This window comes from Pseudonaja textilis, chromosome 2, assembly GCF_049901715.1.
Source record: "Pseudonaja textilis isolate UNSWEBS1 chromosome 2, rPseTex1.2, whole genome shotgun sequence".
NCBI classification, from domain to species: domain Eukaryota; kingdom Metazoa; phylum Chordata; class Lepidosauria; order Squamata; family Elapidae; genus Pseudonaja; species Pseudonaja textilis.
The window spans coordinates 210,383,257-210,409,951 of NC_141991.1; the positions used below are offsets into that span (position 1 = coordinate 210,383,257).

The 26,695-nt window shown below is 36.9% G+C and overlaps 1 protein-coding gene across 2 annotated transcripts in view; it reads left to right on the forward strand.

The window, feature by feature from the left end:
- Window positions 1-26,695, forward strand: part of TMEM232 (transmembrane protein 232) — a 122,997-nt gene that overhangs the window by 82,823 nt on the left and 13,479 nt on the right. For both annotated transcript variants that reach the window (XM_026719801.2, XM_087926973.1), the window contains one exon: window positions 703-932. In XM_026719801.2, coding sequence (XP_026575586.1) covers window positions 703-932 — 230 coding nt within the window. The remainder of the gene's footprint in view (window positions 1-702; window positions 933-26,695) is intronic.

Sequence of the window (26,695 nt, forward strand, 5' to 3'; positions counted from 1 at the left end):
GGTGCATATGCTCTCAGTGTACATAAAAAAAATAAAATACATTCATTAAGAATCATAAGGTACAACACTTAGTGATAGTCATAGGTTACTAGTAAGCAATCAAATCATACTAGGAAATAAATAAATCAATATAAATTGTAAAGATACAAGCAACACGGTTATAAATTACAACATTGACAAAATATGTCAAAATAGATAATTTTGAAAATATTTCTGGGAAACCTTTTAATATTTCTGTATGTTTATAAATGATATCAACAATAGCATTTCAGATTAAACTAAATCTGCTTGGACTTCAAAGAACAGAAATGAAAAACAATCTTACACTTACCACCTTTTACATGACATCTTTTGCATCCTTCCTGAATAGAGCATTGTTAGTAAATTAAAATTATGTCTCCTTTGGGAGAGCCAGTTTGATATAGTAGTGAAGGCATCAGGTAGAAATTGTGAGATCATGAGGTCTGGTCCTGCTGTAGACACAAGGCCATCTGGTTGACCTTAGGCCGCTACTCACTCTCTGCCTTAGGAAGAAGGCATTGGTAAGCTATTCTTGAAATCTTACCAAGGCATGCAGTTGCCAGGATTCAACAGCAACTCAAAGACATTAAAAAAAAAATCTCCTTTGGTATTAGATATAGCTCAATTTGCCCAGTCATTTTATTGTTTCAGGCAATAAATAGTATGTTTTCCCCCCTCTAGGTTGAAGCCAAAGGTCAAATAAACACTTGCCTTTCATCAAATTCTACCTATCTCTTGTCATCCCAATGTATTGGTTGGAGAGTCACTACTGCCATGTGTCGTCACTTCCTGCCACCCATTGGTCCTAATATCCCTTTGTCTCGTCTGCCTGAGAGGAAACCAGTATTACTGCCGCATCAAAAATTGGAGCCAGTGGTTACAGACAAGAAAACCAAACGCTTGTCTTTAAGGTATGAATTTCCTGGACCTTGTTTCAATAAAAATATTTAATGTGTTTTGATATCCTTTTAACCCTTCTCATTTTCATCATTTTCATAGCTTATAAGGTTTTGGAAGAAATATCTGAAAATTAATTAATTGGTGTGGATCAGAATTTTGGATGAAGTAAAGATTTGTCTACTTTGAAGTAAGGGGTCCCCCCTCTCTCTGTCTCTTGTTTCACCTTTCTGCATGGTTACTAAATTTAAACGAGGACTTTGAATAAGGAAAATATTTGACATGGCAATATCTAAGATTAAAGCTGTTTAAATTTCTTTTGAAAATTCATTCAATCAAGTCAGTTTGAGAAAAGGTAATGATAATCCAAGAAAAATAAATGAGTTAGAGTATATTAATAATATATTCATGGCCTAATTCTGACCATATCTGTAGAAAAGATTCAAATAACTATGTATTTTAATCCCAGAATTAAAATTTGTGATTTCATCTCAGAATGATTATGTTAATGAATTTATTTATTCTTCCTGACTAGCCCAGGAACATCCTACCAGAATGTTCTGGTGGTTCAGAACACATTCTTTCTTGAAAGACTTGAATTTATTTCTCTGATTATCCTAACTAATTTGTTGACATTCATCCTCCATGCTCATCTTTCTTCTCCTTTACTTTTCATTAAATATTGTCAATCAAATTGAAGCCCTTGAAGGATGTAGACCTGTCAATCCTTTTTAGTCAGATTTATTGACTCTCCTTAAATTAGTAATCAGAGCAAACTATTTAGCAGCTAGGGCTATATTTTATGGAAGCAAGGACAGCAGTTGATGGATCAATATGGTAATTACTGTATTTTTCGGACTATAAGATGCAGCAGACCATAAGATGCACCTAGGTTTAGCTCTTCTGGTTTGCAAGGCTTTGGCGGCAGCAGGAATCCGCGATTGTGCGCGGTTCCTGCTGCGCTCGCTGCCGAAGTGCCCCCAATCCAATTGGGTTTGGAGGATATGGTTGCCCCGTAGAGGCAACCAAAGATAGGGGAGATCCAGATAGGGGTTTGGGGGTATCGCAAACCCCCTCCCCAGCCAGCTAAACTCCCTTTTCCCAAGGCGGTGGAGTGGCAGTCAGCAATGGCCGCCACAAAGAAGCCTGCAGCTGGACAAGATTGCGCAGGAGGAAGTTGGAGAAAGTGAAAGTTTTTGGCTGAACCGGGACAACGAGAACCTTTTAATACCCTGGAAACTCAATCTTTTGAATGATACATTGTTTCCCAGAAAGACTGTAAAAGCGGTGGAAGAAAGTCTGAAAGGGAAAGTTATTTTCTCTCACTCTCCTTCCCTACGGAAATAGCTGATGGAAATCTGAAAAACCTGCTTGGGCACAGAAGGTAATTAAACTTGAAAATTAAAGATTTTTGAACATTGGAATTAAAAATTAAAATCTTTTTGCTATAAGTGGGAAGGAAGAGGTAAAGAATTTACTTTAAGACTGTACTGGAGGAGACTGCTTGGAGTTTATAAGACCAGAAGTAGATGGTGATAAGACTTCTAAAAAAATATTTTGGAACTATGTAATTGAATTCTACCCCAGGAAGAGAAAATATAAAAAGAAGAAAGTGCTAATGAAATAGTTTATCTGGATTTGGACTGCTTTGTGACTTTGGGACTTTTGGGAACTATTTCTTGAAAGAATAAAAACATTCGGTTTTTTTTTAAAATGGCTTTATCTGTTGAAGAATTACAAATGGAATTTCAAAAATTGAAAGAAGAGGAACAAGAAGGCAAGGGCTCTTCTGGATCTATTTTTCACTTTTTAGAAATGGCGATTTTCACCTACCAGGAAATACAACAACAAGGAAGCTGGGATGAAGAAGAAGAAGCCATCTTTAATGGACACATAAGCTTAGTTGAAGAAGAAGAAAAGAGAAGGGGGGGGGAAAGAAAATGGAGAATTTAGAATCTAAAAAAGCAACCAGGAAAGGGAAAAATAAGGTGAAAAATCGACACAATGTCAGAAAGCAACAAAAAAGAGAAATACAACAGAGAGGGGTGATTAAGAGAGTGGAGATTGAGAGATGGGGGCTCAAAAAGGCTAGAATTGATAAGAAAGGAAGGGAAAAAGGGAAAAGAAGTCATAAAGGTTTAAAACAAGATGTTAAAAACAGGTTTTTTTTAGAGACAAACGGTAAAATATAATTTAAAAAAAAAGATTCTGCAAAAGTATATGACTGTATTGTAGATATTAGTATTTGAAATTGAGTTAGTAAATTGAAATATATGAGTTAATAATAGTAAAGGAAATGTATAAAAATGTTTAAGATTCAACAATGGAGCTTAATTTTCCATGGAATATTGTTTTTATTATATTACAAGCTTACTTTTTTCCCCTTTGTTTTAATATTCTAAATGTAGTATTTAGAATGTACTAAGCAGAATCAGTATGGAAAGTATATATTATTTTAAGTGTTAAATTAGGGGAAAGATAAAAAGTTGTCATACTTCAACCAGTGATTACAGGAGAAATATTGTATCAGCAAGAAAAGATAAATAGATAATTGAAAGAGAACGGACAAAAGATGCAAGTATAATTATCTAAATTGAGATGAAATAAATTAAATAGAACCAAGAGAGTGAATAGAAGGGAGAAAACATATAGAAAATATAGAATGTTAAATAAGATATGAAATAGTATATTAGGTGAGTATGAATTTGATTTATGTCTGTACAAAAAGATCTAACCCGGAGCAAAGCCGCTTTCCAAAAAGAAGTTTTATGTATGTTTGTTTTGTGTTTTATTTGTCTATGTTTGAATTAATAGAACTTTAGAAGAATGTTGGAAGAGAATAATGAAATTGCAAAAAAGACAGATGGTTACAATGAATCTATATAAATTAAGGCAAAAAATATATAATTGAATAGAAGGGAAGGGAGAAATAGAGAGAAGTTGGGAAAAAATATGAGATATATAAGATAAATATGTATATTAAATTGTATTTGTATGGAATGTGATAATTTGGAATTATGCTGTCCTTAAATAAGAAGTTTTACTTGATGTTTTTTATTTGATTCTACGTTTTGTTTGTGTATTGTTTTTAAAAATTAATAAAATTTGTTTTAAAAAAAAGATCCACCTAGGTTTAGAGGAGGAAAACAAGGGGGAAAAATAGATTTTTGCCTCTGCGCGTCCCATTTTTACCCTCCCTGATGTCCAGAAGTACTCTGACGGCCAAAAATGGTCCCATTTTTAGCCTCTGGAAGCCTCCACGGGTCCCGTTTTTGCCCTCCCTGGCATCCAGAAGCACTCTGCAGGCCAAAAACAACTTCCCCAACTCCAGGGAAGGCAAAAATGGGACCTGCAGAGGTCTCTGGAAGCCAAAACAGACCCATTTTTGGCCTGCAGAGTGCTTCTGGATACCAGGGAGGGCAAAAACAGGATGTATGGAGAGTTTGGGAACCCAAAAACAGGCCCGTATTCACTCTATAAGATGCACAGACATTTCCACCCACTTTTTGGGGGGAGGGGGGAAGTGTGTCTTATAGTTTGCAAAATACGGTATTTATTTTTAAGATTTATAAGACCACCCAGCTTTTGGCAGAAGACAGCATAAAAAATAAATAATTTAAAAAGAAAAAAATAACAATAAAGAAATACAAAGTATACATGCAAAATGTAATATATAAAATGATGACCAGTGATATCACTAAAGGGGATAGAGGTGAAATTTCGGAGCTGTATCATTAGGTGGTTTTTGTTCCTACAACTGTCTCGATATACACTGGTTAAAAAAAATCATTGCTTGAATATGGGAAGCCCCATATTCTATCTTAATGATAGAATTTCTGATGACTTTAGAAACCGTAAAAATAGATTCCAGAATTTGCTTAGTAATAAATATAGTTTACTTGCCCACAGATCGAGCATGCCAACTTTAAGATGGGTTACTTTTGTACTTGATCTTAGAAGGGTGTGCTTAAGTACATATTAAAAATCTGATGATGACCACATGAGAAAACTGGACAGAGGAATGTAAAAACTAGTCAGAGCAGCAAAAATGTGATTCAATACACAATTGAAACTGAGATAGTTTTAAAGAGATAGTTTGTTGATTTTGGCAGTGACTATGCTAAGAATTTTGGTGACAACTTAGGAGGGAGCCTGGATGCCTGTGTTACATCATTAGGGGACACAAACAACCTGTAAGCTGTATTTGTTCATCTCTGATTATATTGATAATCTTATGGTAAAAATACCACTAGATTTTTGCAATATTTTGAAGTTTCACATTCTTGAAATTAAGACCATTTATTAAAGGACAAATATGAAAGTATACTAACTAAATTTTGCTTGCCATTAAGTAGGTCTTCATGTCAGTATAAATCAAATCAATTGAAATGATGCTAATAATATCCAAATGTTGATTAGGTAACACTCTACTTTAATCAGAATGATCCTGGGTACCAATTTTGTTGTGGGAGGTAAAGCAACTCCATTGTCATTCTATACAGATAGTCCTTATGACTGCAAATGGGACTGGGATTATCATTGCAAAGCAATGAGGTCATAAAGTATGCTGTCAGGTGATGACATTGGTTAGCAATGGCAATTCTGATTGCTCTTTTAACCCAAGACATGTGGGTTACTAAGCAGGAAGTGGAGCGAATTCCAGGTAAGGAGCAGGGGTGATTTTGTTTCCTGGCTTTAGCAAATGGGAAAGACATTCATGCAGTTGGCAACCAAATTGCAGGCATGATAGAGGTGCTTGGGGATGAAGCTTTCAGTGGTCCTGGGCATGACAGAAGGGAGTATTTGTGGGAGCAATATGTTTGCAGTGAGACGTATAAGGACATCAGGATGGCTTGTCAGGAGAAATGATGACAGAGGGGAGGCAAATGAAGTGGAGTTGTGGAAGCAAGAGAAAGCATGCACTTGTCAACAACAACTTACTATCGGCTAAGGAGAAGGTATAATCCAAGTACACATTCTGTAATCCAGTGCCTCACAAGAGTTTGAAAGTATCAAAGGATGAGCGAGAGACTTGGTCAGGAACACTTCAATATCAACGTGAAGCAGAAGTCAAGAATAGGAATTCACAAAGCCAGATGTCAAAGTTGCTTCTTGTATGGGAGACAGACTCTGTAGTTTACATCCTCTCACTGTTTAACATGCAGAGGGAAGTCTTTGTTGCCCAGTGGTTTCCAAAAATGAGGATCTGGGCTTGCTTGAAGGCAGCATTTTGTGTTTGTTTGCATGGCACTTTGTTAGGGTGCAGGGTTCCCAGCCTAGCAAGTTTGTCTTGCTTCTTGGCACTGATGTTGGCCAAAAAATGATTAGTACCATCTGAAGAAGGGACTGAGGGATATCAGTATTGGATTTAGTCCCTGTTAAATCACCAGGGGCAGGACCTAGTGGGACCTGAGCCACTTGTCTGTTGGAGCCTGGCTCTGAGGTCATTGCAGAGGTCTGGTGCAGGCTGCATGTGGGTTGGGGGAGAAGGGTCCTGTGGTGTGAAATGAGCTTAGGAAGGCCAGGGAAGGAAGAAATGGAGTGCACATAAATCTCTGGGAAGGAGGGCATTGGTGTGTGTGTGCATATGCGTGAGTACTGGGAAGTCAGGGTAAAAGGGTGGGGAGTACAAGTGAATGAAGGGGGAAGGAGCAGGGGTGGGATTCAAATTTTTTAACAACTGGTTCTGTGGGCATGGCTTAGTTGGTGGGCATGACTTGGTCATGTTATTGGTTGGGAGTGGCCAACTTAATATCACTTACATTGAGGCACGCATCTCCTTGCCTGGCCTCTCATAACTGTGGGAATGCTGCAACAGTTGTAAGTGTGAAAAATGGTCATAAGTCACTTTGTTCAGTGCCATTGTAACTCTGAGTGGTCACAAGCAAAGTACCAGCAAAGGAGGGGAAAAAAAACTCCAGAGAAGTTCCAGAGACAGGAAGTCTAGTCCTGCCAAGAATGTAGTAAGGGTTAACGGAGAGGCAGTTTCTGTAAGCAACACCAGAATGTTTCCTTCCTGCCTTCCTTACAGGATTAGGTCAGTAATTTCTTCTAACAACTGGTTTCCTGAACTGCTAAGAATGTTAACAACCGGTTCTAGCGAATAGGTGCAAACCTGTAGAATCCCACCCCTGGGAAGGAGGATGTAGTGTGGGCAAAAGCATTGTGGCACTGCAATGGCTGCAACTTTAAGGATCAGACATTAGTCCCTTTGTTCAGCAATATTAAAACTACAACCATGGTTAACAAATGATTGTAATATGTGCACTATCTGTAATGAGCTTTATTTGGGACAGTGATTCTATATGTGAATAAGTGTGCTTTATGTCCCATTTTCTCTCCACTTGAGGTTCAGGATCATAAGTATACCTAGTTTTGCTGCAGAGTTACCCCTAATACAATTTAAATGCCCTGAATGGAAAATGTAGGCAGAGCTTTTGTTGTTAAATTGTTCATTCCTCTATTTAAAAACAGAACAATATCCAGCTATGTTTTGGTTTTTTTAAAGAATGATGATATAAAAATATTTTGCTTCAGATTTTCTGCCTCTGGAACTGCATTTTGTTGGAACAATAAGACAGTGGTAGTAAAGTGCGACATGACTCACCATCCCATGTAATTTGGCTTGGAGTTCCTGAAGAACATTACAATATCGGTTTTATTTGGATAGAGGGTAATTGAGAAGAGATTTCTGTTAATTATACTTAGGGAACTTAACAAGCATTATTGCAAAGTAGGAGCAAACACAGCAAGCTGTAATTAATCCAAAATACAATAATTCCTCCTGGAATCCAAAAATTCAACCAGAAGCTTCCTCGTTCTTTTGCATAATTCTTTTAAAAAACATTTACTCTTCACCCCCCACTCTGTGCAGACTGTAAAAAAGTTTCCTATGGATTTCCTTGCCGAATTGCCTTTGTTCTACACAGGAAATCCTATTCTAGAAGCTCAGATTAACAGCGTCCCTCTTTATAAAACACTCTGTTTGATTCAGTAAATCAATTAAATGTATGCATGGAGTAGCACACAGAAGGGAGGATGAGAAATGGGAAGGTTGCCTTACGTTTCATAGCAGTGTTTCTCAAACTGTGTTCTGCAGGACATGAACATCAATATCACTAAACAACTTGAAAGGAATCTAATAGCTGGTCCCAAGATTCAAAGAAGTTTGGTTCAATTGGAATCTATTCGGTTTCACTAGCCAGACAAGTCCCCTATTCCTGAGCAAAACTCTCTTTCCTCGGCAGAAAAAAAAAATTTAAAAAATTGCTACACAACTTTTGCCTGAAAATTCACCAGAATTGCCTGAAATTTGCCAGAAAATATGAGACTTTAAGTAAAAAAAAAAAGTACTATTTTCTTTCCCTTTAGTATAATTGTGTGAAAATATTCTTTGGTACTTGGTAAGCATGGACTGAATATACGATGTTTTGAAGACCTTAACAAATCTCTTTCTAAACACTAATGAAATATGCAGGCATAGCTTGTAGTTCCCTTTAAGATTTTTAATCATTGCAATTCCTTAAGGAAAATAAAGGACATTATTTATCTAATTAGTCCTTATTTCAGTATTCCTCCCGCCTTTTTACAAGCATTCTTCGGATAATAACTCATTGGAGAAATCCAGGGTTTTACTTGTTTTTCCATTAAAACTCAATTTCCTTGAGGGTTGGTGGGGGGATTTCAGGTTCCTCATGGTCTTCAGATTGTACATCCTGCAATATAGTTTGAAAACTATAAGAATTAAGCTTCGTGTGCTCGCAAGCCTTTAGTGAACTAGGGTTTATCATGCAAATACATTTTGAAACAACTTGGTAAAAATATGCCATTAATATTATTTTAATATTGCAAGTAGTATTTTAACTGAAACTGATGGGTGATAAGTAGTGTAATCACATCATGGCAGAAGCAGAATTGGAACCTGAAACTGCATATTAGGCTGTTAAGTATTTATAATGCCACCTGTGAAATTATACATTTTGCATTTGTTGTTGTATTATGGCCTTTGGCTTCTGAAAGAATTGAATGAAAAATGAATGATGAGTTTAACATCAAACAGAATAATGGAATATGACCTCAAGACCTTTTTCTTTTTTTTACAAAAAATGTCCTCATAACTATAAATATTCTTGACAGTTGGTACTGTTTTTTTGTAAAATATTTGATAGACTAAGAGAGAAATAATAGGAGGGATGAGAAGGAGGGAAGAAGAGAAAGTTAAACATAAAATAAATGAATTCAAATAAATAACATTAATACAAGTCAGCCAACAAAATATGAGTAAATGGGGTGCATACCAATATTTTCATTTTCTCAGCCATGTGTGTGGAATTTCACACCTTTTAAAAACTTATTTTAGCTAATCCTTTAAAGAAACTTCAAGGGATTTTTTTATTTATATATTATAGGCTGGATCTATGTTCCCTTTTGGGCATACTCATGTTTCCATGCCAAATAGAAGTTCTGAAAGTTCTGCAAATAAACAAACTATATAGGGAAGCTCAGGAGAAGGCAGAAGACTGCTACTTATTTACAATACAGGTATCCTCGATTTATGAGTACAGTTGGAACCAGAATTTCCTTTGTGAAGCAAAATAGTTGTTAAGTAAGTCATTCCCAATGTTAGGATCTTTTTTGCCATGCTTAAACAAATCACTGCAGTTGTTAAGTGAATAATATGATTTTTAAGCAAATCCAGTTTTCCACATTGACTTTGCTTGCACAAAGCAAAGAAAGGTAATAAATGCCTGACTTTTGATCTTATGACTTTGGAATTGCTACAACAGTTGTAAGTGCAAGGATAGTCATAAGTCATTTTTTTCAGTTCCATTGTAACTTCAAATGGTTGTTAAATGAGTGATTGTAAGCAAGAACCAGTTGTAAATAAAAATCTGACATCGATATTCCAATACTGACGATGATGTGTACATTACATTTTATTTTAAAAAGTCATACTTGGGAATATTGAAGGGAGCAAAAATGCATTTCTTGGTCTTTGGCTCTCAGTGAAGTGAAAGACATATTAACTAAGGCTGTGGGAAGCTTCAAAGAATGCTTAGCTTTGAAGAAGTTTTGAATGAAGTAAGGCACTAAGTTGATTCATGAAGCAATGTGTTTCCCTCACTTTTAAAAGCAAAGTGAAATGACTGAGTGAGATTGACAATAGTGTGTATCAAAACTGTTTAATATAGTCTTTAATCTACCTACATTGTCACATTTTAGACCAGATGAAATTTCTGGGTGGTCCATAGTGCACTTCCATGTAAAGTGCATTACTTTACTCCATAAGGAAATGACTAGGGGATGACCAACCTTGAGCAGGATTCAAGAATTTGCACAATTTCCACATAAGTTGATGTTGATCTTGGCTGTAAAGAACAGGAATCTAAGAGAACAGTCAAATTGTATCTGAGTAAACACTACTCCATCAATAGAATTGTGAAAAATATCTTGAGCTAATCATTGCTCACATTTTTTTCTCTGCAGCTCATTGTGGGAGAGTACAAAGAATCATTTTCCAATCTTCCTAGCTAGGGTAAATTTTGGCCAAGTATTTCCTTATCCCTACTAAATTACTAGTGCTCCCTTCCATGTTTTTCTTTATATTTTGTGCGTTACAGGTTTTGCAAAAGGAATTCCGAAGAAGATACTGTGATGGGAAACTATGCAAGGAAAAAGCAACTGGGAAAACATAACAAAGGCAAAAAAATCTTCTAAAAGAGCTCTTGAATTCTGAAGGCCAGCATGTTGACAAATTTACAGCCAAGTATTTTTCTCAAGTGGTGTAGCCATTGGTGCATGTTGCAGTGGTGGGTGGGTTAGGGAAAGGAAGAGCTCCATTGAAAAAGTATGATTTTGAAGGCCAGTTTAATAGTTGACTTGACACAAGAGTTTGAACATATAAGATAAACATTTCCAATACTGGGATAACAGATTACTTTGAAAATATGAACAGCCATACCAGTTCAAAGAAAAGTACCACTTTTGCTATATTTTTAATCAAATGGAATCAGCTCCCAAACAGGTGATATTGGCTTTGGATCAATGAAGTCCAAAGCCATTCCTGAAATTGTACATAGTGGGTCAGAAATCTATATGGAAATATTTTCTGGTGCCATTAATACATGATTTGGGTTCCATTCCTTGGTACAGTTAATCCTTGACTTACAACCATTAGTGTAATGACTGTTAGAAGTTACAACAGAACTGAAAAGATGACTTAGGACTGTTTTTCACACTTATGACCATTGCAACATCCCCATGGACAGATGATGAAAATTTCAGCACTTGGCAACTGGCATGTATTTATGACAATTGCAGTATCCTGGGGTCATGTGATCACTTTTTGCAGCCTTCTGACAAGCAAAGACAATGGGGAAGCAAGATTCACTTAACAGCTGTGTTACTAACTGCAGTGATTCAGTTAACAACTGTGGCAAGAAAGGTTGTAAAATGGGGCAAAACTCACTTAACAAATGATTCACTTAGCAAAAGAAAATTTGGACTCAATTGTCATTGTATCTTGCACAGGACTACTTGTATAAGAATGCCTATTAGAGAGTTTATTTAAGTGGACAGCTTGTTTGAAACACTTAGATAACCGAAAATGGAGCGGAAATGTCTCCTAGAGAAAAACTATAGCATTTAGGAATATAACACTAAATTATTTTGATCAAATGGATAGTAATTCCCATTAACTTTTGGGTTTTAGTTGTCAGATTGTTCATTGCTTTTCAGCTGTATCATCAGTCGTATTAAAACAACACCTAAAGCTTACATTTTTATAACTCTTACCATTCATTAAGTTTGATGACAGACACTTCCAAAATTTTGGCTTCACATTAACCTATTACATAGTCTGGATCACAGAAACCTGCATGATCTTTCAGCATTGTGCCATCATGATGCAAGCCCTATCCCTTCTGGAGATGTGTGTGACATCAATGACAGACATAAAAATAAGACGAAGCTTGTATTGCAATACTGGGGTGATGCTTTCTTCATTTCCTCCCATTGGACTCTGTAGATACCTCTGGTATCAATGCTCAGGCTTTTCCTACATGGGCCTTGATTAATTCAGAGGATTGTTTGGCAAATCCATGTCTCCTGAGAGGACTCTGATATCATTATAAGCAACAGCTTTGCAATATTACATAAAAGCCTTCTGGATGTGGCCATTGCTTTCTTTTATTTCCTAAAGCAAAGATCTGCTTTCTTGATGACTTATTAAATTTAGTGCTTTTACTACTGTTATCTTCTGTAAGTCAGAATTCTATTAGGCACTAAGACATTTCTACTAAAAATAAGTATTACTGACTTCAGGAATCAATATAAGATTGCAACCTTATTTACTTTTGCTTACAGTTAAATATGAGCTCAATAATGGCCTATGACTGCATAAACAAGTGCAATCATAACCATATTTTTGGGAGCAAGGAAAGTATTGCAGTTTTAATGTTTCTAGATTTTCAACTGAATCCATTCCTAAACTATATTCTCTCATTTGTATTACAAAACTTGGTTGTTTAAAAAAGAGGAGATAGTCATGTTCTCTCTAAAGTGGAGCATCATTTCAAAATGTTGCAGTGTCCTGTCAGCATTATCCATTTCTAGCTGAAATTCTCTGCATACTATAAATTTCCTCCTACACTTTGGTACTCTATGACTTGTCTCTAAGTAAGATTAATCCAGTGCTTCCTTCTAAGACAGCACAGCAGTATCAAACACTAACCTTGTATATTTAATAAACTGTCATATTCATTTATCTTCCTGAGCAGCCTACATGGCCCTTTCCAGCTGTGTTTCTGCAATTTAAGATTAGTAATTGTTTAACATCCATCATACATAAAGAGAATTGTCCTTACCCACTTAACTCTTGACCAAAGAGCAGTAACTGGAGCTTGTCACTTTCTTTTGTGTCTTAGTTGATGTTTACAGATGAGAAAGCACAGATAAAAATGTTTAACAGAATCCCCTGTGTTTTTACTAAGTGAAGAAGCAAGCTGTACGCGATAGCAGAAAGAAAGAAATATGCAAAAAGACACAAATCACACACAGAGATAAGACCATAATACATGGTGGATAAAAAGTAGTCTAGTGAGATCTAAACGGGGCAGTAATTTTAGCTTAAATGAAATTTTTTAGCTTACTTTAGTTTAGATAGTTTAATTTTTATCATCTTTCTTCATCCATAAGAAATACCAGGACAGAGTCCTTAATATGATACATTTCAGCAGAGGCGATATTCAGCATGTTCTGACCAGTTCTGGAGAACTGGTAGCGGAAATTTTGAGTAATTTGGCAAATACTGGCAAATACCACCTCTGACTGGCCCCGCTCCCATCTATTCTCTGCCTCCTGAATCCTAGCTGATCGGCTGGGTCTTCCTTTGTTACCCTGCACAGGAGAACAGAGCTGGAAACTAGGTTAGTGGGGTGAGAAAGGAATGGGATTTTGCAGTAATCTTCCCCCAGGAGTGGGGTGGGAATGGAGATTTGACAGTTTCCTTCTCCTGTCATGCCCGCCACACCATGCCTACCAAGCCACGCCCACCAAACCATGCCCACCAAGCCACGCCCACCAAGCCATGCCCACAGAACCAGGAGTAAAAATTTTTGAATCCCACCACTGCATTTCAGTATAAAAAAGCAAATGGTGTGAAAATAATGCAAATAAATGAAGTAAACAGATCAATCATTTAGAAATCGAAAGATCCTTCTGTGAAAAGCCTTACAGATAGTTCTCGACTTACAACAATTCATTGGTGACCATTCAAAGTTATAATGGCACTGAAAAAAGTGATTAATGACCATTATTCCCATGCGACCTTTGTAGACTTCCCATGATCAGGGGATCAAAATTCAGATGCTTGGCAACTGGTTCATATTTATGACCGTTGCTGTGTCCCAAGGTCATGCGATCCCCTTTTGTGATCTTCTGACAAGCAAAATCAATGGGAAGCCAGATTCCCTTGACAACCAGGTTACCAACTTATCAACTGCAGTGATTCACTTAACAACGGTGGCAAGAAATATAAAATGCGGGAAAACTCACTTAACCAATTTTGTCACTTAATGACAGAAATTTGGGGCTCAGTTGTGATCGTAAGTTGAGGAATACCTGTATTTTATACAAGTAAAGGAGTATTTATTCATTTGAATTTATTAGCTGCCCAATGGACTTTAGTATCTCTATTGAGAAGTGGCTGGTGCCAATATGGAGAAGTTCCCTACTTTTGTAATTATATATTTCTTCACTGATACTATTTTTGAAAAAGTGCAGCGTTTCTCAGCCTAAGCAATTTTTAAGAAGTGTGGATTCCAACTCCTTGCTTGCTGGGGAATTCTGGGAGTTGAAGTCCCCAATCTTGAACTTGTTAAGTTCAAGAAACTTTGATCTAATGTCTGTATGTCTACTTAAAATAAGCCCCACTAACTTAAGTGAAGTTAAGTTTTTATGTAATCTAAAATCTTGTACCTCTAAGGTAATTTCTGGACTACATAAAAAAGATGCCAATCACAGGAATTTTAAGAAGAGGAAATACATAGCAAATTAACTTTAATTAGCAGTAGGAGACCAAACAGCCATGCTGCATTGGTTAAGGGAATATGTGTAACAGGTGTATCAGGAAAAGAAATCTTTCTAACATATAATGAGGAAGGATTATGTTACTATTTTCCCCTTTTCTGTAAGAAAGGCACACCTTCACAAAATGAGTTAGTATCCAAATTACCTTCTTACATAAGCATAGTAATGTTGTCCCTTGTAACTTGAAGTCCCCAATATAGCTAAACCGATTTTGGAAATAAAAGTTATTAAGTTTAGCACATATTTTGCCTTTGCAAGATTAGGAAAAACTGTGACTTAGTTATTATAAGAAAAAAAAAAGTCTGAAAATTTGCGGAACTGTTGACAACACTACACTAGAAGGAACCAGCCCTGAATTGGTAGAAAACAGCTTTCTATGTTCCTATACTATATTTTCACGACTGTCTCTTGACAAGGGAGGATTAGATATTGTAATAATCCCTATACCTGAGCTTTAATCTTAAATCCCTAGAGACCGTCAACTGGAACAGATTATAGCCTATGGTTTTAAAGCCAAACTATGAATATTTGGCAGGCGTGGGGGGAAGTCTAGACAGAAACTGAGTCCAATAGCCACTAAATAGGGGTCTGATACATTGATGTTTTGCTGCATATGTGCTGTGCTGATATATTAAAGTTGCATGGTAACATTTCTAATTATTATTATGATGGTTTGCAGTGCTGTCATCCAGATGTTTAGACTGGATTTTACATTTTTATCTACCCATTGAGTCCTTTCCAAGGATCTGAGATGGGTGGATGCTATTTTTTGACATTATTAAAGGAATGTAAGCTGTTCCAAGTGAAGCTGCCTTTTGCAATTGACTGATGATGATTTTGTTAATGTCAATGGTGTTCACATGTGCTCCAGATATTTGGAGATTGCAATCAAGGTGCCTATTACTATTGGTACTATCTTTGCTTTGTTTTGCCACAGTCATTTTACTTCTATTTGCAGGACTTTGTACTCTGTGATTTTCTCCAGTTATTTTGTCTCCCATTCTGCTGTTTACAAGTTCTGCAATATCTACCATCCAAACCATTTTTTTCTTTCTTATTGACAGTTGTTAAGTCTTTGGTGTTACTTGGCAGGTGCTTGTCTGTTGCATTTTAAAGTTGCCGAATACTTCAGTGTTCATTTTCTATAAACCTTTGTCTATTTTATGTTCACACCAATTCTTGCTAACAGGAAAATAGTTACTAAATAGTATTTCTTGCAGATCTTTCAATGTACCACTGTTGCTACTTTTCTATGCTGTTGTTTATAATACGTCTGTGTGAACTTGGCAAATAACTAGGTGATCCACTGTTTTCTTTCTTCAGCTTCTTTACAGAGGCAGCATTTACTTTCTGTTGCCACTTTGTATGTTGTAATATAGTCCGAGACACACAGATAAAACTATGAAGCAATCAGCAAAGAGAACATATGATCAACCTGAAGCTAACCTCACTATAGTTGTTCATTCTCTGGCCATTTCTAAACTAGAGTGCATAATTCACTGCAAGTGCAACTTCTCTTAACAGAAAATGCATTGACATCAGACTGCAATACATAGCAAACAGTATGGTTGGCTTTAGGACTCCCAATATATATTTTTCTTCAAGGATCTTTTTTTTAATCTATTTATAGCCTCAGGGGTGTGCCCCAGGTCTTTATTGACTGCACAGAAATTCCATTTTGGTTGTATGCCAGTTCTGATATGCTTCCTCCTTTCTATAGAGATTTAGATGCAAAAGGGAGGTGCTCTGGCTGTTTCATGCACCTACTAGAATGTGGAGGAACAAGGCCCTTCTCTACCTGTTAGGCTAAGCAGGTTTTTTTTCCCAGTTGGTCATTTTATAGACGTCTTTATAATGTTTTTTTTTAGTTTAACAATATTAATTAACCACATCTTAAAATATTTTGCTTAAGTTATAAAGCATCTAGATCAGGGGTGTCAATCTCGATTTCATTGAGGGTCGCATCAGGGTTATGTTTGACTTCAGAGGACCAGGGTGGGCATGGCCAGCTCAATGTTACTTGTGTGATCAAATGCCACTTTTGGTAGTAGTTTGTTTTGCTAACACTCTGCCCGTAAAAATGGAGCTCATGAGGGCAGCATATGGCCATCCTGGGCTCCATTTTCGGCTGTGACGGCCTCCTGCAGCCCTTTGCCAGTAAAAATGGAGCCCAGGAGGGCTTCCCTCACGGGCTCTTTTCACTGGCAGAGGCACTGTTGGCCAGTCCTTCACTGTTTCCAGGGCGACCCTTAGGCCAGATCTAAGCACCCCGCAGGCCAGATCCTTAAGTTTGACACCCTGGTCTAGATATATATGTGATTGACCTCTCGCTCTATAAACTGCCAACAAGTCACACTGTGTTTGTTTCAGCAGCCACTACTACTCATAAATGCATAGATAAATAAATGTATTTATACTTGATGCCAAAACATCAATAAAACCGATGTTAAATGCAATCAATTGTAAGTAAGAAACCATTGCAGAAATGGGATTTAATACCGTGTGCATAATTTCTAAAACCATATTAAGGATTTTTTATTGGCCAGGATAGCTAACCCGGATAACTAATCACTGCATGTGGTTAGTATATGCAATTTTAAAAAATTAAGAACAAGAAATTGTTAACAGAAAAGAACACTATGCATTCATATGCTAAGATCATCATATTAAATCTGTGACTGGCTTTATAGAGTGGATAAACATTACAAATACATTTTCAAATGAGATAAAATAGAAATCAAATTATATGTCTAAAATCAAAACTACTGAAGTGGAATGACAAAAGCACTATTGTCATTAATTTAACCTGCAGCCTATCTGAATATTGTTTAGACAAGTTAATTTTCAGATTGAATTTTATTCTATCATAGTCAGCATATGTCATTACTAATTTTTAAAAAATTAATAATGCCCTCATTCTGCACATTTTTCAAAACGAAATTATCGCTGCAAAAGAAGCTCTTTATGAATTGAGTACACCAATACTACACGATTCAAATGTGAATACTGTTCTTCCCCTCATGAGCAGAATTCATTGTGAAGATTTCCATTACATTGTTCGTCTTGTTTGTTGGAGCAATCTCCATCTCTCCATGTTGATTATAGCAAATATGTCCTGCCAAAAGAAAATGCAGCAATCCTGTTTCTGCAAATTTCATTGGTAGGAATTAACCTGGAACTAGTAGAGTACTGTATGGGGCTCTTAACAAAAGAGGAAAGTTTTAAGAGAAAATATGGAATTCAAAACCTGTCATGTGTCAGGTCCTAAGAACCAAGAAAGACACATGGAATGACTTCTGAGCAGTTTCTTTTATTGTTCCTTACCTATAGACAGAAATGTTGCCATTTCATGTAAAGTAACTACTGGTATTTGCATCACTGTACATAAACTCTGAAAAATTGCTAGGGAGAAGCCTTCTTAACTCTTTCTCCCAACCAAACTATGTATGTTTTGCTGTCTCTTTTCCCTCTGGAATGCAGCCCCTCCTTCCTGGGAATCCAAACTACATTCCACCATATCATGATCTATAGTAATGTGAACAGAAATCCTGACAAATCACATCCATATTTACTTTTGGTATCTCCAATCAATATCCTCTTCTATAAATTAGGGTTCCTCAATCTCCGGTCTGAGGCCAGGCATACTTGCGTATATTTAAAGTACTCTTTGGATTTCAACAACTGTATCTGAACATAATATTTCTTATTCATACAGGTGATTTAGAGCAGTGATCGCCAACTAATGGGCTGGGGATCACTGGTGGTCCGTGAGAAAATTTTGGTGGTCCAAAGAGGAATGGCACCCGCCCAGGCACCCCCCAAGCAATTAATGTGGAGTGTGAAGGATGTGTGTTTGTGTTTATTTTCATGGTCATGATGTGCACTGAAGATGGTGTTTGATTTCATTGTATGAGGTGCAATGACAATAAAGTAAACTAACTAACTAATCCAGGCTGTGCAGGAAAACAAGCCTGTGCCACCTAAATGGCCTGCGGGAACACAAAGCTTGCATTGCTTGCATTGTGAACAACACGAGGTTGTGAGGGGAGGGGGAAAGGGCAGAAGGGGGGAACTTGCCCCCATTCACCTCACGCACCTGGCCTTGCCACCAGGCTGCTTCTTTCTGCTTCTTTTTTCTTCTGCTTTTGGCAGCATGCAAGGAAAGTATCAGAAGTCTTTCTTTCTCTCCCAAACTCCACCAGAAATGAGTCTTTGGGACCCTGCAAGCATCCTGCTCCAAGAGGCTGCGCCCAGCATGACAAATCTCACAAAGACTCATTTCTGGCAGAATTTGAGGGAGAGAAAGAAAGACTTCTGCTTTCCTTGCATGAAGCCAAAAGTCTCTCTCTCCTCCCCTGAGAATGGAGCTGGATTGATCAGTAGGAAAATGGGGTGGGGAATTTTGGGGGATTTTCCCAGGGTCTCTGGTCCTTGGGATTTAAAATTATGAGTTTAGTGGTCCCTGAGGTCCAAAAGGTTGGCAATCCCTGATTTAGAGCAGGGGTCCCCAACCTTTCTGGCTCTGTGGACTGGCAGCAGTGGGGGTGGCAGTGGTGGGAGTGGGGAACCGGGCCAAGCGACAGGCAAGCATATGCATGAAACCATCGCCTCTCCTCACCACCGCTACCGGTCTGCAGAGCTGAAAAGGTTGGGGACCCCTGCTTAAAATCATCTATACAAATAAGAAATATTATGTTCAGATACAGTTGTTGAAATCCAAAGAGTCTTTTAAGTATTCCAAAGGCATACTTAAGCCAATAGTTGGCTTTTCCTTCCCTTGAATGACAGGCATATTCTAATTCCTCTTGACAATTTTAAAAGCAATTGCTTTTGGCAGTTTCAGAACTTGCCAGATGTCATGGAGGATGGTAGTTCAGCAGTTCAGGAAGATGAAGTCATATAATTCTTTGGATTCAAGCCATTCCAAAGGTAGTTGTTGAGGTGCTTGACACTGTTATTTTACTTACAGTGCTAAGCATAACCTCATTGTCAGAATAGGCAGTCATTATTTTTTCAAAATATTTTTTATCCCATTTTTAGTATCTTATAAATTACTCAAGGTGGTGAACTTACCTAGTAATCCAACCATCCCCTGCTTTCCCTACAACAACCATCTTGTGGAGATGAATTGGGCTAAACAAGAGTGACTGATCAAAGTCTGTTTCAATGCCTAAGGTGGGGCTAGAAATCAATGGTCTCTGGTTTCTAGCCTGCTGTCTTAATTATCAGATTTTCCTCCTTCCTCTAAAGAATTCAAGGTATCTTATTGGTTGTACCTACACCTATATAGTTCCTTCAAATGACACTATAATAGAGGATATATTGAGAGGTCGTGGTTGATTCAAGGTGTCTCAGATAACTGAATAAAGGTTTGAATCCTCTTTCTTACTATTATTATTTAGTAGAGAGCAACAGCAGTAGTAATTTCATTTAATTATACAAATGAGGAATATTAATAAACATTTCAGGTTAGGGTTTTGCTTGAAAATTATGTGATATAGTAAAATAAAACAATTTTTGTGCAATTGTTGTAAAACTTTGAGATTCTGTAATATTGTCAGTACAGTAATGCATATATGATGATGATAATCTAAATGGAGAATATTAGCAAAAGGAATTTTATGTGTGTGTGTGTGTGTGTGTATGTATTAAACTTATATGCTGTCCATTTTTGGTGACTTTAGGCAGCTTACAATCATAAAAAAGATAAAACCATAAAATCTTAAAACAGTATTGATGCTAAAAGTAGTTTAAAATTGACAAGATTGGAAGGAAGTGAGCAAGATGCACATGGGGAGGAGGTGGGATCTTAGTCCATTTTCATGCCATGTTTTTAATTATAACAAGAAATGAGTACAATATATTTCCATGGTACTGTTGTCTTATTAATTATAGTTGCTCTTGAAGCAAAATGGTTGAAACATAAATTTAATAAATAAATATTAATTATATAATGCAGAATTATCACTTAAATATGATAGTAGGTACACCCCAGAAGTGAAAATATAAAGCACCGTCAGCTGAGCTTAATATGGTATGATTTTATATTTCCCCTTTTTCAGAGAAAATATTACATAAAGGAAAAAAAAATAAATCTTAATTTTTTATTTTACACATTACTGAAGGCTAGTTTTCTATCCAGGTCTTGTCATTTCTTGTTATTGTGTATTATCTTTTGCTTTGGGGAACTATGAATGAGGATATTTTTACATTCACATCTTCTATATGGGCCTTCCACATCCATTTTCTCAATGTAGGAACAGAATAATCCAAGACGATTTTATAATTGTACTCTCTTCCAGCTGTAGTTGGATGCGCGAGGAATTGAATTAAGTCTTTATTTGCACATATAGTTTGTACTGAGTAACAATTCATTCCCATAGATACCCTTTCATAGCTTACTGTACTTTACATTACCATGTGAATATAATGAGTTCTGCCGTTTATTTTATCGCAAGCACCAGAAGGATAATCTTTAACTAGTTGGAAAATCAGTTTCATTTATATTTCATATATATGTTCTTATACTAAAGCTAGAGGAACTAAATATTGGCAAGGATTTTATGTATATGTATATTTGAATATGTACATGCATCTTATTTCTATTGCAGACAGGTACAAGTATTTACATTTTAACATAAGTTCAATATGTACTGTATATACATTTTTCTTTTTTGAGAGGGCCTCTTTCATGTAAACCTTCAGAGAATCACACTCCTTACACTCTCTAATTAGGCCTGTTCCAACTTGGTTCTTCACCAAGTCTGGGGATAAATCTTATTAAAAAATAAAAACAACAAAGCCTTTTTAGGTTCACTGTTTCATGTAGCTGAAGAACATTTCCTATTTGTCCTTTTCCTTGGTGAGCTGAAGAAGGCTTTTTATTTCTTACTCACTGTAGATTTTAGTTTTAAGGAATCTTCAAGCTTGTTACAAAGTTGGCATCATAAGTAAAGAGATGAGGTTATGCAGTCCTGATTTTCAAAGAAAACAGATTAAGAGTGCATCCTGTGCATCTTTACTCAGCAGTAAGTGCCATTGAACTATAGCTTTGAATCCTGACACGCACACACACACATACACAGAGAGTATTTGCATTAGAAAAATGGTCCCAAGGGTATACATTCCCAATAGATGTATCCATTCAATATGCTTCTTGTAAGCCATTTTTCCAGTAAGCTGCTATAAAAAAGTATTCTATTTCCAAGAAATAAAACATTCACTGTCAAAGGAAGCCAGAAACTACTCATTTGCCAATAATCCCTTAGATACCACTGAGACTGTTCATGAGTAGTTATAGGATTTATATGCAAATATATGTCTAAGTAGATAGTGCATAACAATGAAGTTGAAGCAGAAAAACTCATATATCATTTGAAGGGAAATATATCAATTTTCCCAAGAACTTTTGGAAGAAAAAAGTTCCAGAAAAATGCAGAAGTTATAATAATGGCTGTTCAAGCCTGTTTACAAATGAGTCCCTGCTTCTTCCATCTTGCACTTCTTAGTAGATACCAAGCCAATTTTTATTCCTTGAGTTTCTAAGAAAAACTGTATCCATAGAATAATAGCTCAGTAGGAAAAGCTGAACTGTATTATAAGAGCATTATTAACTTGTCTCTGGCTGCTAGGTTTTGCCCTGTGCTATTTGTGAATTTGACTGATCTTTCTCAACTTCTTTCTAATCAGTAAAAACTCTGCAATAAGAACTTTCTAAGGAAAACTTGGAGAAAACTATATGTTCCATATTGTGAACAACAGTATGCACTAATATAGGTTTTAATGTTAAGCTAATCTGTTTCCTATATTAAGAAGAGACATGAAAAAGCACTTAAATATAAGTGAAAACTCATTCCTCATGTGGTTTAACTTTTTTTAACTGCATAAATGCATCCATATTTGGAGAGCCTATAAATCTACATGATATTCTTGAGTAATGGATTGTAGCATTAAAGAACAATCTGTCAGGCAGTACTGTAACCCAATTCCTATTAACTGCAAGCCTTATTAATGAATAGAGCTGAAAACCGGCAGTGTTAGTTTAGTTTGTGCTTTTTGTCATTATGCAGAACTGTTATTTATTATTCCTACCCAATAAAGCTGAAAATTAGGTTATTGTATAAGCATTTTATTTATTACATTTTGGCTCATTAATCAGTTCAGTACTCAGAATAAAATCTGTGTCAGGTAATCTTATTTCTTAGTGACCAGGTATTAATCTTATTTATATATTTGAATTTCTTTACTATTAATAAAACAATGAAGTTTATTTGAAATCTGATTATTTATAAAGGTATTAAATTAACTTTTCAGTCTTGGCGTTTCTGATACTAGAAGTGTTTGGGGGTTACTCTGATATTTACTATGCATTTAGTTTACTAAGATTATCACACTTGGATATTCATACATATCACATATCCTGGGAATAGGTCCCACTAAATTCACTAGAATTTAGGTTTGAGGAAACATATCAGAGGTGATATTCAGCAGGTTCTGACCAGTTCTGGAGAACCGGTAATGGAAATTTTGAGTAGTTCAGGGAACCAGAAAATACCACCTCTGACTGGAGATTTTATAGTATCCTTCCCCTGCCACGCCCACCAAGCCATGCCCACAGAACCGATAGTAAAAGAAATTGAATCTCACCACTGAAACATATTAGAGTGCGCCATAAAATAAACACCGCTATATTCCCAGCCCTATGTATTGAGGTAACTGCAAGAACGCTGAAACCATTCTTGAGAATTTCACTGAATTTCCCTTATCAACAAATGAGTCCCAGCCATGAAAACCACCACTGGACCCAAAACAACACATGACACCACCACCATTCTCCCTCACCAGACTCAAACCCCAACCTATCCCATAGACGAAAGACAACCACCATCAGAAATCAGATCATGGCTGCATCACCAGTTGCCACACACCCCCGACCCCCAAACCAAGCAAATGGACACACACCATGAACACATATCCAGGCCTCAAACTCAGAGCCAAACCAAAACCCGGAATGTTACATCACAGCCACCCGCTCAGGAGTTCTGTTAGACCACAAAACCTCAGGATGTTGCAACACAGCCAATGACCCAGGAGATGACAGCACAAGACCCAGGATGTCACAACAATAGAACTCAGAAGGTCATCACACAGCCCGTTACCCAGGTCATTACAATACAGGAGGCTGATAGACACACAGCCGATACCTCAGCCACACATGTTCTTAGGAAAAGCCAGCCAATCTGCAAACATCAACTCCATCAACCAATCAAGAAATGACAACACAGCCAACCTCTCCACCAGTATATATAGGGAGACGGCAGCTCTGATCACATTTGCTCGCACAAGCACGAAGCCAAAAGCACCAGCCTGAAGATGGCGAGTGGGACCTCATTGAAACTTATATATATACTTTCACTATTCACTCAAGTCCTGATAAAAGAAACTCTTGAAATCATCAAAAATAAATACCAATCAGCTAAACACCTCATGGAACTAGCAGAACACTGCTTAACCAACACATATTTCATATACAAATATATACCATACATATACCACACACACACAAACACACACACACACACAGAGAGAAAGAGAGAGAGAGAGAGAGATGTTTTCTTAAGTTTTCGTGGTATTTACATGTATGATATTCAGCTTTGTTTGGGTATTTTCCCATGTCATTATAGTTGTGCTTTTAAAGTTATACCAACATTTCGGCAGAATCTCATCTGCCATCATCAGGCTTGTGTATAGTGTTCGTCTGTGAGTCAGACTTTCACAGGCATTTCTGTTTTAAATTTGGTGCTAGCCTACTGCTGTGCCAGAATGGTTTTTTCTTCATCCTGATTGGTTGGGAGTCTTGGTCTGTGTTTATTGGTCTTGGAGTTTGCTGTGTTCTGCTTGATTGGTGTTTCTAATATCTTCTGTCTGTTTTGTAGCATTTTTTGTCTTGATTGGCTGGCAACATTGTGTTTCCTGTCTTGGAGGCTTTTAGTGCGGCTTGGCTCTGAGTAAATGGATGGCTATCATTTATTAGGAAGCTAGGTTTCATCTGGGTGCCTGGTTGGGGTGTGTTTGAGCTGGAGGTATCAGGGGGAGTCTGTTTGTGCCCAGGTGTTTGCCAGCCAAACAGGGGACTTCCGTTTTGAGCCTCTTCATGTACAGATCGAAACCGCGATCATGCAGAGTTTTGGTCCATGCTTGCCGCTGGAACGCCCCGAGCCAGCTGGTTTCGGGGCTAAGCCATCCCGTAGAGGTGGTGAAGAGGGGGGAGACTGCCAGCAGGGTTGAGGAGAGCGGCATCCCTCCTCCTCAGCTGGCCATTACTCCCTTTCCCGAAGGCGGTTGCAGCGGTGGTCAGAAATGCCCACCTCAAAGAAGAACTCGACCGGAAAAGAATGTGCAGGAGGAAGATAAGAAGAGAACGTTTTGGTTGGCCGGATTAAACTGCAAAAGCAACAACTAAGGTACCCTGGAATTTAAACTAAAAAAAAAGTAACATTGTTCCAAAAGAAGATTTCTATGCTGCGAAGGAGAGAGAAAAGGGAAAGGATTTGGGTTTTTTTTTCTTCTCTCCGTTTCCCTATACTGACAGCTAAGAGATTTAAATAAGAAATTGAAAAAAAAAATCCACTTTGACATCAATAGGCATTTAAGCTGAAAATAAAATGTCAAAGGGATAATAAAGATTTCTGGATACTTAAAAGCTTTTAAAAGTAGGAAAGGAGAGAAAAAGAATAAAAGGGCAGGATCTGGAAAAAAGGGAGGAGACTGCCTGGAATTAAAAGGAATTTACAGTAAAACCTCAATAAGACTTCTAAAAGATACATTTTAACTGAAACTTGGCAACAAAATAGTAGAATCCCAGGAAGAGAAAGTGAAAAAAGAAGCATGAAGAAACAGCTTGGGAGTATTTGGATTATTTGGTGATCTCTGGATTTTGGTTATTGCATTTGAATGACTAAAATCAATCGGGTGGTTGTTTAAAATTGTTTAAAATGGCACTACTTTTAGAAGAACTGAAAATGGAACTTAAAAAGTACAAAGAAGATGCACAAGAAGGGAGAGGTTCTTTTGGCTTCGTATTTCAATTCTTAGAAATGGAGATCTGGAACACACACACACACACACACACGTATATATATATATATATACATACATACATAAATACATACATACATAACTATACATACGTAGACACACACATACACACACACATATATGTATGGCATTCAGCTTTGTTCGGGTATTTTCCCATGTCATTATAGTTGTGCTTTTAAAGTTGTAGCAACGTTTCGGCAGAATCTCATCTGCCATCATCAGGCTTCTGTATAGTCTTCGTCTGTGAGTCTATACACTATACAGAAGCTGATGATGGCAGATGAGATTCTGCCGAAACGTTGCTACAACTTTAAAAGCACAACTATAATGACATGGGAAAATACCCGAACAAAGCTGAATACCATACATGTAAGTATCCGCGAAAACTTAAGAAAACAAATACTATATATATATATATATATAACACACACACACACACACACACACACTGTGTGTGTATGTATATATACCCCATATATATATTTGCCCAGACCAAATATTGCTCTGATTGTGTCCTGTGATATTACTGATAGCTAGAAGCTGTTCCAAGACATGCACTATGGATGTGTGGAAGCCTCTTCCAGCTATTATATATAGATATGAAGTGCCTTGATGAGATCTATAGCATATAGTTTGCACTTCAGCGAGGTAAATAGGATTGCTTCTCTTGTATAAAATGCCTTGTAAAGCAAATTAATGCATTTCACACAGGTCTGATAGATACAATATTCTGGTCCCCTCTGCCCCCCCCCAAATGACTGATAATTAGCAGCATGTAGCTTTGAGTTTCATGGATAGTATGCATAGCAGAGCATAGCAGAGCATATGTGTAAGCATGTATGTAGCAAAGCAATGTAACCCAAAGGTTGTGTCATCATTTACAAGTTTCTACTTTTGCTTTCTCTTGGATGGATATTTTGTGATAAGCAGCTGGTTTATAGGAGCACTTATGACAAGGACTTAATGAAGAGTAACAGATTTTCTCAGTACACTAAATACAATTCCAAATGAGCCCATTGACCCAAAATAGTTGTCTTTTCCTAATATAGAGTTATTATTGTTAGTATATAATAGCAACCTTATCAATTATGAT